At 45.4% G+C, this 16,923-nt stretch overlaps 2 protein-coding genes across 5 annotated transcripts; one reads left to right on the top strand and one right to left on the bottom strand.

Annotated features, from left to right (window-relative positions):
- Positions 1–329: 329 nt before the first annotated feature.
- LOC131332738 (uncharacterized) lies at positions 330–5,462 on the top strand. Its single transcript, XM_058367034.1, has 3 exons — positions 330–3,381; positions 3,520–4,605; positions 4,696–5,462. Exons 1-3 carry the CDS (start codon positions 330–332, stop codon positions 5,460–5,462), a joined length of 4,905 nt encoding a protein of 1,634 aa, XP_058223017.1.
- A 5,767-nt stretch (positions 5,463–11,229) lies between these two features.
- Positions 11,230–15,165, bottom strand: LOC131333844 (uncharacterized). Of its 4 annotated transcripts, none has more exons than XM_058368612.1 (4): positions 14,504–15,165; positions 14,085–14,465; positions 12,079–12,568; positions 11,230–11,455 (listed from the first exon to the last, which is right to left on the bottom strand). In XM_058368612.1, the coding sequence occupies exons 2-4, from the start codon at positions 14,429–14,431 to the stop codon at positions 11,426–11,428; spliced, it is 867 nt and encodes a 288-aa protein (XP_058224595.1). In that variant the 5' UTR covers positions 14,432–14,465; positions 14,504–15,165; the 3' UTR covers positions 11,230–11,425. The 4 variants fall into 4 exon arrangements, with proteins under 4 accessions (XP_058224595.1, XP_058224596.1, XP_058224594.1 ...); XM_058368613.1 differs by having other exon boundaries at positions 14,085–14,461; XM_058368611.1 differs by having other exon boundaries at positions 14,085–14,457.
- Between the last annotated feature and the right edge of the window lie 1,758 nt (positions 15,166–16,923).

Raw genomic sequence — 16,923 nt, 5'->3', positions numbered from 1 at the left:
CGCAACAGCATTCCGAATGACAATTGAGTCCAAGGAGTGGGAAGAGGCCCGTGGATTTAAACAATCCACCTCGGCAAGTACGCAGCAGCAGCAACCGGGAATATTCGGTTCGATTGAGACACGATTCCGAACGACACGACGGAAGGCATTCGGCAAACTCTGGCAGTCGCCACCGATCCGAAAGCCGAGGAAACCGTTCGGAGCACGATAATACAATTATCCTTTCCGATCAATTCACAGGCCTGCCAACCGTGTATCAACCCATCGACCCGGCTCTTCAACCTCGGAACGCTCCATTGACGAGCTTGAGGGAGGCACATGCGCCCATAATGTTAGCTGCTCCACAACCAAGGGAAAAAGAGGAGCACCGTCGGCACCATCGGCGGGAAAAAAGAAAGACTCCGGAGCGGCATACTGATGTTCTTCCCCCTGTTGTCCCGCAGGTCGCAGCCGAAGACAATTCGAAGCTCGGGAAGGCAAAGGCTTCCCCCTTCGTGGATGCTATTCAACAAGAGCGGCCGCCACACAGATTCGTCATGCCGAAGCTGAAGCGTTATGAGGCAAAAGAAGACGCAGTCGCGTTCGTTTGTCGTTTCAGGCAAACCATGAGCCTCCATAACTTTTCTGACGCCCTTATGTGTAAAATCTTCCCGCTCACTCTCAGTGAACCGATCATGTTATGGTACAATCAGTTGAAGCCCAAATCCATTTCTTGCTTCAACGAGCTAGAATTGGAGCTTAGCAAACGCTTCGTTACCAGCAACATTCAACCAAAGACATTATCGATGCTGGTGAACATGCGGAGAGCTGCGGGAGAAACGCTAAGGCTTTATACCGAGCGTTACTGGGAGGTCTATAACCTTATTCCCGACTGTGATCAAGGAGTAGCAGCCGAGTCTTTCATGAACAGGTTGGATCCAACCTCGGCAATGTTTCGTGACCTCTCACGAAATCCACCTAAGACAATGGGAGAGCTCATGACAATAATCGAGAAGGATTGCGTTCACGAAGAAGCAATGGCCGAGCGACACACGTCAAAGGCTGAACCTGCCAAGACGATAGGGCCAAAGAAGCAGGTATCGAACGTTCGCCAAGGGCGAGGAAGCCAGGGTAGCTCGGGCCAGGCATCGAATAAGTCGAACAATAAGGGCCGACCCCCGCAGCACCCTCAGCCACAATCCTGGACACAAACGAAAAGAGAACCCCGACCGAATGAGTACGTCGCCGAACGTACGGTATTCACTGAACCTATCTATAAACTTCTTAACATCATTGGCAAATTGCCGTTCTTTGTTTGGCCAACGGTACTCTTAGGCACCGTCGGAAGCGGACCAGGGATGTGCACGTATCATAAGGAACGTGGCCACTACACCACGCAATGCCCACCTTTCAAAAGGTATCTAGAAGAGCTAGCAGCTGCCGGTCACCTCAATCAATGGATCGACGTTCGGCAAAATCCACTTCCTCCACCTCCCCCTCTTGTTGGCAATCTCGTAAGCGTAATACAAGGGCTAGTATCCGAAGGGAAAGCGGCCGAACTTCGTTCAGAAATTGACAGGGCTGTCGCCTCTGTATCAGTCTGCAACGTGGGCGCTTCGGGAAAGCGAAAGTGGGAAGATCCGAGCTTCGGCGGCACCATAACTTTTTCTTCCAACGACTTAAAAGGAGTGCAACTTCCACATGCAGATGCCCTCGTTGTCACTGTTGCTATTGAAAAATCAACCGTACAATGGGTATTGATAGATCAGGGAAGCTCGGCCGATGTCATGTTTTTCTCCACTTATCAGAGCCTCGGATTATCTCCCGCTCAACTTCGGACGGCGTCAACTCCCCTTGTCAGTTTTACGGGAGCCCCGGTATGGCCACTCGGCCTGATTACCCTCCCTGTGCGAGCTGGATCACGCATCCTGGAGATCGAATTTGTGGTGGTCGCTTCGCCAAGTCCGTACAACGTCATTCTTGGCCGAACCTGGCTACACGAAATGCAAGCGGTTGCTTCAACGTATCACCAGGTGGTAAAATTCGTCGGATGGAACGGACGACAGGAGAGCCTGCGAGGCGATCAAATCCAATCCAAGAAATGCTACATCAGCACTGTAACGAACAAACAGAGCTGCATGGAGGTACAATGCGTGGCTGCCACTCCTATCCCAGTGATTGAGGATGTTGGTGTACCTGCCAAACAACGGTCAACCGAGGAGCTAATACGTTTTTCCATTCCTGGGGAAGAAGGAAGATATTTTTTGATCGGGAGTTCATTGAGCATGGACGAACGTGAGGAGATGTATCAATTCCTAATGAGAAACATAGAGGTCTTTGCTTGGACTCCACAAGACATGCCGGGCGTGGACCCTTCGTTCGCCATGCACTCATTGAATGTAGATCCGAATAGGCGACCGGTTGTGCAAAAAGTCCGACGCTCGTCGGCCGCACATACCGAAGCTGTGATAGCAGAGGTGAATCAACTGTTGGAAGCTGGCGCCATTCGGGAAGTGCTATACCCCACCTGGCTTGCCAACCCAGTGGTAGTCCCGAAGAAAAATGGGAAACTAAGGGTTTGTGTCGATTACACGAACCTCAATGATGCCTGCCCTATGGATCGATTTCCACTTCCTCGGATTGAGCAGATGGTAGATGCAACGGCAGGATGTGAGCGCTTGAGCTTCATGGACGCGTATCGGGGCTACCATCAAATAGCTTTGGATCCGGAAGATCAAGAAAAAACGGCCTTTATCTCGCCTCGGGGAACTTTCTGCTACAAGGTTGTCCCGTTCGGCCTGAAGAATGCAGGCGCCACCTTCCAGCGCTCCATCACGAAGATGTTTCCTGGCATGCTCGGCGTAAAAGTAGAAGCTTATATTGACGATTTGGTTTGCAGAAGCATATTCGCTCGGGATCACCTTCGAGATCTGGGAGAGGTCTTTGCTGTTCTAAAACATAGGAAGCTACGTCTCAATGCCGAGAAGTGTGCGTTCGGAGTTAGCTCGGGGAAATTCCTAGGGTACATGGTGAGTCGCCGGGGAATCGAAGCTGACCCAACCCAAATTTTGGCTGTGCAGAGGCTCCGAGCTCCGACGACAATTAAAGAGGTACAGCGGCTCACAGGGATGGTTGCTGCCTTGAACCGTTTCATTCGACGTTCGAGCGATCTCTGCCGCCCATTCTTCCGAGCAATCACAACAAGCCGACGCAAATTTGTATGGACAGAGGAGTGCGAGCAGGCTCTGCAGTCTTTAAAGCAATACCTATCTCATGCTCCTTTGCTCGTCAAACCCCTGCCCGATGAAGATCTATATCTTTACCTTGCTGTTTTCGACCATGCAACGAGCGCGGTTCTTGTTCGGAGAGAGGGGATGGACCATCAACCGATCTTCTATTCCAGTAAAACGATGACGGATTCTCAGACGAGGTATCTGCCTATGGAAAAGTTAGCATTGGCTCTCATTTCTGCTAAAACGAGCCTCTTGCCCTACTTTCAATCCCATAGGATTGTGGTCCTCACTGAGTTTCCTCTCAAAGCTGTTCTTCGGAAAACGAACACGTCGAGCCGGATTTTGAAGTTCTCTCAAGACTTGGCCAACTTCGACATCCAATTCGAGCCTTGGACAGCTATCAAAGGGCAAGTCCTGGCCGACTTCTTTGCCGAACTCACTCCCGGCTTACAAGACGAGGCCAATGCCCTGGCAACTGCCGCTGAAGAAGCTTGGATTCAAGAAGAAGAGGTTTTGGAAGGGCCGTCCAGCTGTCGTACCGAACCATTACGTGCTCGGTATTCCCTCGGGCGTAAGAAACCCAAACGACAATGGAAGCTCTTCTCCGGCGACGCTTGGCGACTGACCGTCGATGGAGCTTCTAATGTTCATGGAGCTGGTGCAGGCATCGTCCTTGTGTCACCCAGCGGGACTGTTCATGAAAGCGTGGTTTTGATTGGGTACACGGCGACGAACAACGAGGCGAAATATGAAGCTCTAATTGCAGGCCTCCAACTTGCTCTTCGGCTGGATGCAGATTCGGTTCATGTCTTTTGTGACTCTCAGCTCATTGTGGGGCATTTAAACGATGATTATCAAGCGAAGGATCAACGTATGAATGCTTACGTGAGCCACGTCTTAGCTTTGTTCGAAAGATTTGGACGCGTAGAAGTGGAGTGGATCGCTCGGGAGCATAACGCCCATGCTGACGCCCTTGCAGGTCTTGCTTCAGTCTACAAGACCTCGGGCAGTCGCACCATCACCTTTGACGAGGTCCCCAAACCAAGCTTCGAAAAGCCGTGTGAACAGGTTATGGCCATCACCCTTGGCCCAAGCCAGCTGGATTCTGTGGTTGCTTACCTAAAGAAGCAAGTGCTACCGACGAACAAGCGCGAAGCGTACAAAATCCGTTGCCGAGCCGCCAATTTTGTGCCAGCCGTTCTGGAGGAACTTCATTCGGGTAGCTGTGGGGCTCACTCAGGAGGACGGTCACTGGCACTGCGTGCCCTGACACAAGGCTATTGGTGGCCGAAGATGGTCAAACAATCCAAAGAATACGTGAAGCTCTGTGTTCGGTGCCAAAAGCAAGCATCTCTCATCCACCAACCTGCATTTCCCCTTAAAATGATCACCAGTCCGTGGCCGTTCGCGGTTTGGGCTTTTGACATAGTTGGCAAGATGCCGAAGGCGCCTGGAGGATTTGAGTACATGCTCACTGCCACAGATTTGTTCACCAAGTGGGTAGAAGCTTCCCCCATGATCAAGACCACCGCCGGGGACGTGGAACGCTTTATTTGGAAGCACATCATCTCCAGGTTCGGCGTGCCGTACGCCATTCTTTCTGATAATGGCTCCCAATTTGTTGCCTCCGCTCTCAAAGCTTTTTATGCGAAGCGCCACATCACCATCCAAAATTCCTCGGTGGCATATCCTCAAGGTAATGGACAAGCCGAAGCATCGAACAAGACAATCACTCGGGGGCTGAAGCGCCGTCTGGATCGGAAGCTCGGTAAGTGGGTGGAAGAGCTTCCACACGTCTTGTGGGCCTATCGAACAACACCTCGGCGGTCCACCGGCCGTACTCCGTTTGCTATGGCCTACGGTATGGAGGTTGTCCTCCCTTTATCTACTATGATCCCTACAGCCCGAATGGAGAATTTTAACCCTATAGACAACAATGCTCTTGTGGGTGCCGAGTTAGACTTAGCCGAAGAACTACGTGACAATGCTAACCTTTGGCACGCCGCGCACCAGCAAGAAGTTGCAAGGGGCTACAACCGCAATGTTCGTGCTCGACCTTTCAACGTCGGGGACTTAGTCCTTCGGATGGTTACCGAAGCGACAAAGTTAACCAAGCTGAAGGATCCCTATGAAGGCCCTTACCGAGTGGTGGAGAAGATCGGGCACGGTGTCTATAAGCTTGCTGAGATGGATGGAACGCCAATCGCCAATCCATGGAATGCTCAAAAACTAAGAAAATTCCATGGCTAGTGTTGGCATTCCCCATTTGACCGCTTCTGCTTTATTTTTTTTATTCTTGTACAGGGGGTATTTCATCTAGCCCCGGTAACATCTTTTGTTCGGGTGAAATTCTCGAAGCCCATGATAATTTGTTTGTTCGGGTGCAATTCTCGAAGCCCATGCTAATTTGATTGTTTGGTTTAAATTCTCGAAGCCCATGATAATTTGTTTGTTCGGGTGAAATTCTCGAAGCCATTTGTTTGTTCGGGTGAAACTCTCGAAACCCATGATCACTTTTTCGGTTCAGTTTTCCCATCCTACTGCCTTATTCTATTCCTCCAGTAATACAATAGGGCAGGGGGCTACTATATGGGTAAACCTGAGTTCATCTCTTAGTGACTTCAAAATCACATAAACAGTCCTTCCGAATGAAAAGACTTCGAAAATTTCTGAGTTATGATGTATATACCGAATAAAAAGACTTGGCAAATATTTATATACTTGGAAACAACATCCATACCGAACGAATGGAGGATTGTGGAAACAACATCCATACCGAACGAATAGAGGATTGTCATTCAAAAAGAAATTCTCCAACATGTTTTAGTTACATCCACTGGTTGACAGGGTTCTCATTGTTCGGAGCCAACCATATACAAAAATATTCAAAAAAAAAAACAAAAACAAAAACTACACAAGAACAAATTTAATCTGCTGCAGCGTCGGCAGGGACTGGTAGGGTTGGAGCGTCGGCTGGGGTTGGTAGGGTGGTCGAGTCGGCAGCGTCAGCTGTCGTCTCCTCTGCTGCCACTTCGGCAAGGGCGAAGGATGGTATTTCCACCAAACTCCTCCTCTCGTCGTCAGCCTCAACGCCTGCGTCATCAAGACCCCTATTGTAGCCGAGCATAAAGCTCTCTTTGTGCTGGCCCTCTTTGATCTCATCCTGCACTTCAAGGATTTGATCGGTCACATCTTCTTCGGCCTGGGCATATCCTTTCTCGTACTGCCCCAGCATCTCTTTCTCCATCTCCTTCTTCATTTCTTCTCTCCCCAAGGCTCTCCCCTCAGCCAGCCCCTCATCTTTGCCTTCGACTCTGGTTTGCTCGGCAGACTCCTGCAACCCCTTGATGAGGTCGTCTTGATTAGCAACCTGGACCTCGAGGCTTTGCCTCACGAGCTCGGATTGCTCCAAGCCCTTCTTGTACTCCTCGGCCAGGGCCTTGTTGTATTCCACCGACTGCTTTTGCAGTTTTGACTTCTTGTCATACTCGGTGAGATGAAGTTGGGCACTCATTATGGACTGGGTGGCCTGTAAACAAAGCAAAATGAAAGTCATTCCGACGAAATAAGGCATATGTGAAAAAAAAAAAAAAAAACCACAACAAGTATGAAAGAATTTACTTACCCTTCCAACGTGATAGTAGTATTCACTCAGGGCTGCTTTCAGAGAAGGGGGACTCTGTACATCCCTCGGCAAAGCTAGCCCCGAGTGGAGAGTGAAAGCCAGAGAGGGGTCCTCCCTCAGGCTGTCCGATTTGAGAACCTGTTTCTTGCCAGGTGTGATGAAGTTTGGCACCCATGGGGTGTCAAGGTCCAAGGCAGTCACCCTCCCTTCTCCTTCTGCGGGGGCTTCCTTCGGGTGCTCCACTTCTTGGCCCTTTCCCTTCGAGGCCGCCATCGTCTTCTTGCTCGCAGGTGGTTCCTTCGGGGAAAGAGGGGCACTCAGTGGTCATTTTTTGGAGGGTGGGGGAGGTGCCGCTTTCTTGCTCGGCGCCGAGCCCGAAGCGGCTGCGGTTCCAGCCTTCAGTAGTTGGGCCTTCTCCCTCTCTTTTTCTTCCAGCTTTTTCTGGAGAACTTCCTTGATATTTCTCGGAGGCATAACTTCTTGTTCAAGGAAAGGTTCTTCTTCGGTCGGAAGTCGGATTGACCCTCGGAGGGGTTTGTCGAAGCTCGGTTGAAGCTCTTGTGGGATGTCCTCGGACTGCTCGGGCTCGTCAGTTACCTTTCGTCGGATCCGACCGCCGTATGTAGCTTTATATTTGAGGATTGTTGGGGCGTCCCTCTCCTCCGCTGGGATAGTGAGCAGGGAGTCGGCAAGACCGCAACCTTTGGCCGCCCTTAACAGTACCTTGTTAAGCTTGGTAGTATCTGCCAAAGAAAATCATGAAATCGTCAGTTAAAATTGACAAATGAAATAAGAGCAACAGAAGGAATAAACATTTGAAATAACGGACAAGTGTTCTTACTCGGCGTTCCCCTTCGTGTGGCTATGTCAAATTGGCCATATTCATGTTCGGGGAATTGGAAATTTCCCTGAACCTCGACGTAGTCGGAGGCCCATTTCTCCGAGTCATACATGCCCTCGGGAATGATTTTCTGCATCTTTCTCCGGGAGCAAAGATAGTACCGAGAATACCGAACGTTTCTCGACATCATATAATTTTCAAAAAAGTGGAAGGCCTCTAGTCGGAACATCTTCACCTCAGCAAGGACGATTACAGAGTGAATGATGCGGTAGGAGTTGACGCTCAGCTGGCACAGAGTGAGATTGAAACGGTGAAGTATCTCTCTCAAAACTCTGTGCATCGGGAACCGAAGGCCCCCTTCTGTGATTGCCATCAAGGGGACGGTGACGTGTTCGTCACTGAATCTTATTCGATTCCCTCGGACAGGTGTAATGATAACGTCGTTGGGGATGTCGTAAACGGCTCGGAAGGTGTCCAGGCTCTTCTTATCTTGGAAGCATTCCAAGTAAGGGCAGGGGTCCTTCATCGTTCGGTCGGGAATCACATCGGGGTCCAGTTGAACGAGTTTTCGCTTCACCTTCGGAGGTTGCGATGAGGATTCTCCTCCGGCGCCCACTCCCTCATCCGTTCGGCTTGCTAAAGCGATTGGAGTTTCCTGCTCCGACTCGGCTTCATCGCCTCCCTCGGCCTCATCTCCCTCTTCAACCTCGTCGTGAGGGGGTTCTCTCTCGGATGAATCGTCGTCTACGTCTATTATGTTGGGGTATGGGCCCACTGTTCGGAGAGGAGCCACCATGGCGGGGTAGTCGATGCCTTCTACACCCTCGGGGACCCTTCCACTTGACCCCGTTCGGTAGTTCCGGGCGAAATCTCTTATAGCTTCGGCTAACCCTGGTTCGGATCTACCAAAATCCGAATCTTTAGAATCCACCGACCGATAAGATTCGCCCGAAGAAGTTGACTTTGCAGACTCCATACCTAGAAACAAATAAGTGCATGGGATAAGACCGTTAGCGATTTGCATGGCCAGGAATCTAAGTGCCTACGTTCGGTGTTCTGTGTCGTTAGGGGAGATCCCAACTCTGCTCGGTTATTTCCCGAGCGACATCCCTTCGGAAGAAATTTCGAAGGAAGGACCTATACCGCTCAGGGAAACGATGGGGAACCCTACGCGTTTCCAATGGGGAAACAGAGATTGAGAAGCTTAACAGGGCTTGTAAAGCTTCTTAAAGACTGCCCCTTTGGAAAAACCTCACATCTGAAGGTGTTCACGTGTTCGGAAGAACACGATTTGAAGGTGTTCACGTGTTCGGAAGAACACATGAACACCTGGGTTATCAGGCGATCGTTTCAGTCCAAACAAAAAAGAAAAAGCCAACAAAAGGGGCAAAAGCACTCAAAAAACACACAAATCATACCAACGGATGAAAGAACTTGAGAAATACCTTAGAAATCAAGAGAAATCTGTGATCAAAACCTTCAAATCTGCAGATTTCTGGCGGTTTTTGGTCTGAAACGGTGTTTGAACAGAGACACGATCGAGAATGAGAGAGAAAGTGAGTTTCTCTCTCCTCCCCTTGCCCCTTTTATACTGAGTACAGAATTCGAAGCGGTTTCTCACCCTGACCGTCGGATTTGGGCGGGAGACTGATGTGCCGCTCGATGAAGGACACGTGGCAGGTGTGAAGCGTGCCGTACCACCACCCAATGAAATCGTGACACCTGGCATCGATTCAAATCGACGGTTACAGAAGCATTTAATGAAAGCTGCGCGCACATATCGAAGCGTTCCAAGCATTTCTGTTCGTTCGACTTCTACGATTCGTCCGGTCGATCGTTCTTCGGATTTATCGTTCTTCGGATTTATGTCTGCGTTCGGCCAGATTCTTATTCAACTCCTCCTTCATTTCTGAGCAAGCAAAGAAGGAGTTGAGGGGCTATTGTAGGGGGCCGAAATATCCGAAGGTTCATAAGGTCCAAAAAGGAGGATGAGGGTTCACACGCTGTTTGACCCATCATCAAAGCTATCACAGTTCACCTGTAAATAAGTTTGGGCATCGGCCGGACCGAAGGATAGACGGAACCACGAGTACTTCACCGAACAATTATAAGCTATATCCGAACGTACGACACATGAGTTCGCTCGGGGTCTTATCAAGCGCACGGATACGAACTTCCGTTTGTTCGGCTAGGGTTTTCTTCGGTCGGGATATCCTACGCTCGGATAATTCGTATGGCGGACGTGGGTCCCGCCGAGCTTAGACGATTGTGGAACCTTCCATAAATATCTACTGATAAGTAAGCTGTCTTCTCTGACATTCGAAGTGACATCTCTGAACGATGTGACCTTTCTGACATCAACCCATGTGGCTCTGAAAGACTAGGGAAGTGGTGTTCATTAAAAGGCCCTGCTAGAAGGCGCCAACCGAGCAGAACGAGACACGTGAAAAGTATGACCAACTTGCTCAGCACTTCACCTCTTTGCCTATAAATAGAGAAACATGACCACTGAGAGAGGGGATCCCGAATCTGGTCTAAAACAACACTTCTTTCTCTCCAACATTGTTTTTACTAAACTTCTTCCTCTCTCCACCTACTGACTTATTCATCGGAGCTTCTTCCCGGAGGAACAGCCCCCTCCGATTCTGCAGGTACATCAAGACCGGCGTTAGCCTTCACGGTCCCATATTCGGAGATAGCCGCACCAGAAGAATCACGAAGAAATCACGCCCCCACACTTTCGGCTTACGTTGAATCGAAGCTCTTGAACGACAGTGTAGGGGTAGGGTTTCAGGGAGGAAAGAAGAGGCGAGGATGATCCTGGTTGCATACACCGAGATTTTGAGTAGTATGTCGATTTCGTCTCTCTTCGACAGGTATGATTCGAGGTGGGTTAACTTGAGTAGTTTAGGTGGTGTCTTTCTCCAATTTTGAAGTTTAGGGGGTGGTAGTGATAGAAATCGATAGTTTAGAGGTGTCCGTTTAATTTATCCGAGGAAAAATGGGAAATGGGAAAACAAGAACATACTGAGGGGAAGAAACTAAACATGCATATTTCTTGGGCGCTGCTATTCGTAGCCCTCTATTTACTCCTATAGCCCGTTAAAAATTTCCAATTATACTCGACAGTTAGTTATCGAAATTGAGATATATTTTCAGCATCCAATTACCGAAATATAATATTTTTTTCAACAGATGTTTACCGAAAATGCATGTTCGGCAGTTGTTTACCGAAAGTTGAACATATTTTCGACATGTAGTTACCGAAATATAATCTTGTTTTCAACAGCAATTTACCGAAATGTTATTTATGATTTTCAACAACCATTTACCGAAATATAGTGAGCTACGGGAGAAAATAAAGGGCTGCGAATAGCGGCGCCCTATTTCTTTGGTTCCCCTTTCATTTGCTTTTTCTTTCGTATTGCTCTGCAAATTCCTTGGTTAAGCATTCAGCAGCAGTGGAAAAATTATTCGAAAACAACATGTAGTCCATCCGCTGAAATTAACACCACCAAAACCCCAATAGATGGGGGGGAAAAAAGAAAAAATAAAATAAAATGAACTTTCGACTTAGATTATTGGTATCTGCTGTATATGTTCTCAGGATACATCCCATTTTTAATCCAATGGTTGCATCAACTACAAAATTCTCAAGATCACTAAATGAGGATTGGCTCTATTCAACACGTCTTCGCAACATAGTTACCAGATTAACTTGTTTGAGTTCCTCGTGCCAAAATCGGTTCAGCCTTCCAAGACAAACGGATTTGAGACCTGGAAAGTAAATATTAAGCAGCTTCAGCATGGCTGAGAAAGCAAAATATCTCAATCATGCACGAGAATATACATCACTTTCCCTAACCGGCCATATATATGAATGTCACTGCATTAAATGGTTTCCGACTATTATTATTTTGGGTCAGCATACACATTTGAGTATACCTTTACAGAATAAAGATGCTTATATTCCATGCGCAGATGATAACGGAAACAATCTCACTTATTCTTATTCAGAAAAGAGCCGAACAGGAGTTCAACTGGAACTATTATGTACATGCCTTCTTGTATTTACATCACTGTTTGTCTGCTTGTAATTTGTCTCCCAAAAAAGTGAGTCTTAAGTTTTCGGAAGTGCTTTAAGTTCTGTTTATGTTAAGAGAACAATACTTGAGACCAAAGGTAACTGTCATTTCTATTGCTACTGTAAATAAGATGTTGCACATTTCAATTTGAGCAATGTTGAACAATTTCCCAAGTAAAAGGGCGACTACAATCCAACAAAAAATAATAAACCAAATAGGAAGAAAACACAAAAGGAGCAAAAAGGGTAAAAGAAATGCAAACAAGAATGAACGACTCTAAAGGAATGGTATCTAAAGTAGAGACACAGCACTTACTTTCATGTGATCAGGCCGATCCTCAGCCGTGTGCAAGCTCCTAAGATCAGAATGCCCAAATCTAGAAGCTGCGAAAATATATGACGATACAACAGCAACAAGTACACCAAGCACCATGGAAAACAGCTGGAAATTTGCAAGTAACTCGCCTCGAACCTCAGAGTCCGCTGAATGGCATGAAATCTCATTGTTCTTGAGCTGACAACCCTCAGGCATCATGGAACCGTAAAGAGTAAATGCAGTTTGATAGAACCAGAGGCCTTGGAGTGTTATAGCAATGCCACAACACAAATCAACAGGGAAGCTGGTTGGGAAGAGGGCGCCGGCGACAGAGGATAAGACACAAAGGGCTATTAGGAGGACAATGAGGAGGTGGTAGTATCCCTCGAGGCCCTTGTGGCTGGTTGAGTGGAAGTAAAACAGGAGATACTCTGCACAAAAGGCTGTGGCAGCAATCAGGCATAGAGCTCCTTCTGGCATGGGGAGAAAGCTGAATAAGGAAAACGTGTTAGTCATTATCCTGACCAAAAAATCCTTCTTATCATGTCAATTGTCAAAAGACATTCACATTGCAAGAATACGAGTGTGGCAGGTTGGGAATCCATTTGTATTATTATTACCACACTCAAAATGATAGTTTAAGAGGCAACTTTTCTAATCTCTTTATGCATACCTCCCCTGATGATTTCAAAGAATTGTTTGAGACAGGCAGACAATTTGCATCTAAACTAGACAATATATCCTATAAATTTTCACCTGCAAATTCTAACTATGCTGGTTCTCGAATTAAGGGCAGAACAGTATCTAACCAGGCTAATGAGGCTACATCAGAGGGGATTGATGCTGAAGAAACATCAGGCAGATATTCTGAGATAATTATCATTGGCATTTGCAATCAATACTGAATAGTACACTCATTTTGTTCCTTATATAGTATATAAACAACTCATCTCTTGAACGTGTGACAGAGTATATAGAAAACCTTCGACTAAAATGTCGTATCAAGATGATATATTACAAGAAGAACCACCTTAGGTCTAACAATGGATGTTGTCCAATCTGAGATTCGTGAGGAACAAGTTTCGTGAATTTCTTACGAGTTTGGAGATGCCAAAATTTCTTATGCATTGAAGTGTCGCAATGAAATACGTTAGAAGAACTTGGAAAAACAGAAAGGAGAACAACTAAGCAAAGTTTTTCATAGCAAATGGCTCACAGCTTAGCACATTACTACAAATCTATCATTGTAGCTCTTCATTTTCTTTGTTAGCCTTTAATGTGATTCTGTGAATAAGGTGTCACTATAGCCAATAAAGGGAAATTTGATGTCTCAAAGATTCCTAAAACTTGAACTTGTAGCACTTATCCAATGCCGATGTGGAAAAGAAAATTGCCATGATTAAAATTACCACTAGTGATCAATAGAACTTACCCAAATTCGATGTGAAAACTACCACGATTATCAATACTATAAGTGATCACTAATTCTAGGACTGATATCACAAAAGGGAACTTAATTCTCAAAGAGCAACTGGCCACATGAATAATGAATCCACCAGCATTAGAACCAAGTTCCATATGCAGTATATGCTCTTCACAGGGTTGCATTTAGAGTTAGTTTAAGGCAACATTTTTGAGAAACAATAAAGTAGTACTGAATTGCATTACATCACATAATATTATAGTTGCAAAGTAAACTAGGCTGAGGAATATCAAAACCTGAAACACAAGCCAAAATATGCACCTAAAGAGAATACGAAGCAATGATGCATAGTACCCAAAATATTTCTCTGTCTAGCTTCCCAAATGCATTACTATCTCACCTAAACCAATCCGAGATTGTATTAGTCTAAGCAGAGCACCATTCAAATTTAAAGAATTCCAACAACAAATTCAAGTATCTGAACTTCTCTTTCAATTTCCCACATATTCACAAAAAAATAAACAAAATTATGCACAACTACAAACGAAAAACACTTCGAACATTCGATAAGAAACACACTGACCTGGTTTTTTCTGATAGCAGGGTGATGACACCGAAGATGAAGAACATGAGAAGCATCCCGGAGTGCTCGAAATCGTTCATGTGAGAAGGGTTCAACACACCATTAACAAAGAACTTGAGGTGGGTTGAATACAAAAGCTCTATACACATATCGATGAAAGCCCCTATTGCTACAATGTAAAGCTCCAGGTACTTGAGCCTACCATTACAACCCGTTACAGGATGCCAAACCCTAACCCTAAACGTCTTTGGGTTCGATGCGTAGCGCACGACAGAGCTCCAAACATGCCATAGCCCAACCAGAAGAAACAATGTCCCGGGTAGAACATGCCCTATGAAAGACCCCATCTCTCTCTCTCTCTCTCTCTCTCTCTCTCTCTCTCTCTCTCTCTCTCTCTCTCTCTCTCTCTCTCCCAAGACCCCTGAATTGCCCTGATAATTTTTCTTAATCAGCCAAAAAAAAACGCAGAATTCCCCTGATACCTTCACAATCTCCCTAAAAGTGATTAGATTCCACCAAACGACTGATTGAACATTCTCAGAAAAGTTCTCTCTCTCTCTCTCTCTCTCTCTCTCTCTCTCTCTCTCTCTCTCTCTCTCTCTCCAGAAGACACAGGATTGAATTTGTCTAATTACCACCTTCGCAGTTGCACGTGAAGGAATCTTTTCTGTAATCTCTCTCTCTTTCTCTCTCTGTATCAAATTGGGACAAAACTACTCTCCAAATCAGCGGCTGCTGAGTCTTCTTTACAATCACCAATCAGTTCCAGCTCCAAACAAAGGTCGAACTTTCCATCAAATTACTTTGCTAAAAGCACTTTCGATCATGGAAATTGAAACCATGCTTTTGAAAAAAGACCCAGTTGATTCACGAGCTTCGTATACAAATCTCGTAGTCCAATTTCCAGAAAAAGTCAAAATTCGCGTTTCATCGGTGACAACGAAACACCCAATACCAACAAGTCAACAATGGAAGCCTTTGAAAAGTCAAAGTTCTTCTTGAGTGGCAAACTGGTAAATCCAGATCTTAAACCGTTGAAGCTAACAGTACAATGATTAACCACCACATACATGTAGGAGTACATACATACACTGTACATATACACATACGTATACATATATTCGTAGAATTTAGTTCTGTAACGAACAACAGATCATTTACCCAAAAAAAAAGTATGGAGTATTGATTGATGAGCGAGAGCGTACTTACTTTTGGGATTGGAAGAGAGAGAGAGAGAGAGAGAGAGAGAGAGAGAGTGAAAACTGAAAAGGTCGTGGTGATTTATTTACTTATGAGATGATCCGATCGCTGGGTCCGTCTGAAAAGGAAAGCAACAAAACCAAAAGGCCAGAATTATTACTCGACTTTTCGATCAAACGGACTGAGAGGAAAGTTTCACGTAAATGTCTCCTTTTATAAAGAGTCATGCTACTCACACAGCAATTGTGAACAGATTGCGGTGTGAGGCTCACTCCAGGTCTCAAGCAAATAATTCGATCCGTTCATTAAATGTAAAATATTTTTTTAAAAATATTTTTTCAAAGGTCTCACAAAAAATCAGTTCAATCCAATATCTATCAGTGCTCGATCCAATCATCAAACTTTTCATTTAGATTTCAAGATAATGAAAAGTAGATGATTGGATCGAGCACTTATAGGTATCGGATTGAGCTGATTTTGTGTGAGGACCCTTGAAAAATATCTTACATTTAATGAACTTTAATGAACGGATCGGATCGTTTGTGTGGAACCTAAAGTGGGCCCCACATCACGATCTGTGCATGATTTGTGCCCAAAAAGTTTGTATCATTTCTGTTTTATAAATCAAAAGTCTAGGTCAGTTTAAGAGTTTTTATATTTTTTAAGAGTTTTGGGGGGAAAAAAAAAAGCTCAATCGAATTTCGGTATGGCTGGATCATTTTACTCAATTTTTAGTCCTTGAATTCTTGGGACAAATATTGAATAAACCGATCAAGATGATTGATTAATCTTGTTTTTCACGAGAACCCTTAAATAAAGTATTATCGAACGGCTAGAATTATTTGTATGGAATGAGAGGGGAGCCTCACATAATCCGGAATGCGCACAATGTACCTATTTTGACATACTCAGCCATAATCGGTTGGGCAAAACAATTATTATTCAACCACAAGTACACACACTCACATTTTTTGATGGGTTCTACACACACGGGAGGTGTAGTGTGTGTAGGCCCCAATGTTAATGCAAGTGAATTTGTGTAAATATTTGTGTAAATGGTTGTGGTTGTAAAATGATTGTGGGTGAAATGTTTCTCCAGAAACGTGTGGGCCCTAAAGCAATGTGAGCCGTTGAATTAGTCGTTGAGCTCATCATGAGTTCCTGAGATTGGTTAGTTAGGTAAATTATTTTCACCTAAACAAATCAACTAAATTGATACTCCATAGATGTCTTATTAAACCACATTATTAATACAGAAAAAATGGATGATAGAGTTAATGACCACCCATTTTGATACTAGTAGTTTCTTACGCTATTATTGATATTTATTGCTTAGTTTTAAGTTAGAGGTAATATCTCCTTTTAGTGAATTCTTGACAAAACTAATTTCTACCTCAGTTCCTCCCTATCCTTCTTTTTACCCCCTCACCCTTCAACCAGACAATTTGTACATTTGGTAAAGATTTTGAGAATTTTTTTTCAAGTAGTATGTGGAGAGATGACAGAAAACTTATGAAGAATCGTGATGTAAAAAAGGAGTTGGTTTCTGGAGCGAAAACCAAATAGAGTCGTCTACATTTGTACCGAGAAGTGCAAAGCCCCACCTCGTGCCTGGCCCAAGACTGGCCCTACACGTTTG

This window comes from Rhododendron vialii, chromosome 7a (assembly GCF_030253575.1).
Source record: "Rhododendron vialii isolate Sample 1 chromosome 7a, ASM3025357v1".
NCBI lineage: Eukaryota > Viridiplantae > Streptophyta > Magnoliopsida > Ericales > Ericaceae > Rhododendron > Rhododendron vialii.
This window is presented reverse-complemented; position numbering and strand designations above follow the sequence as displayed.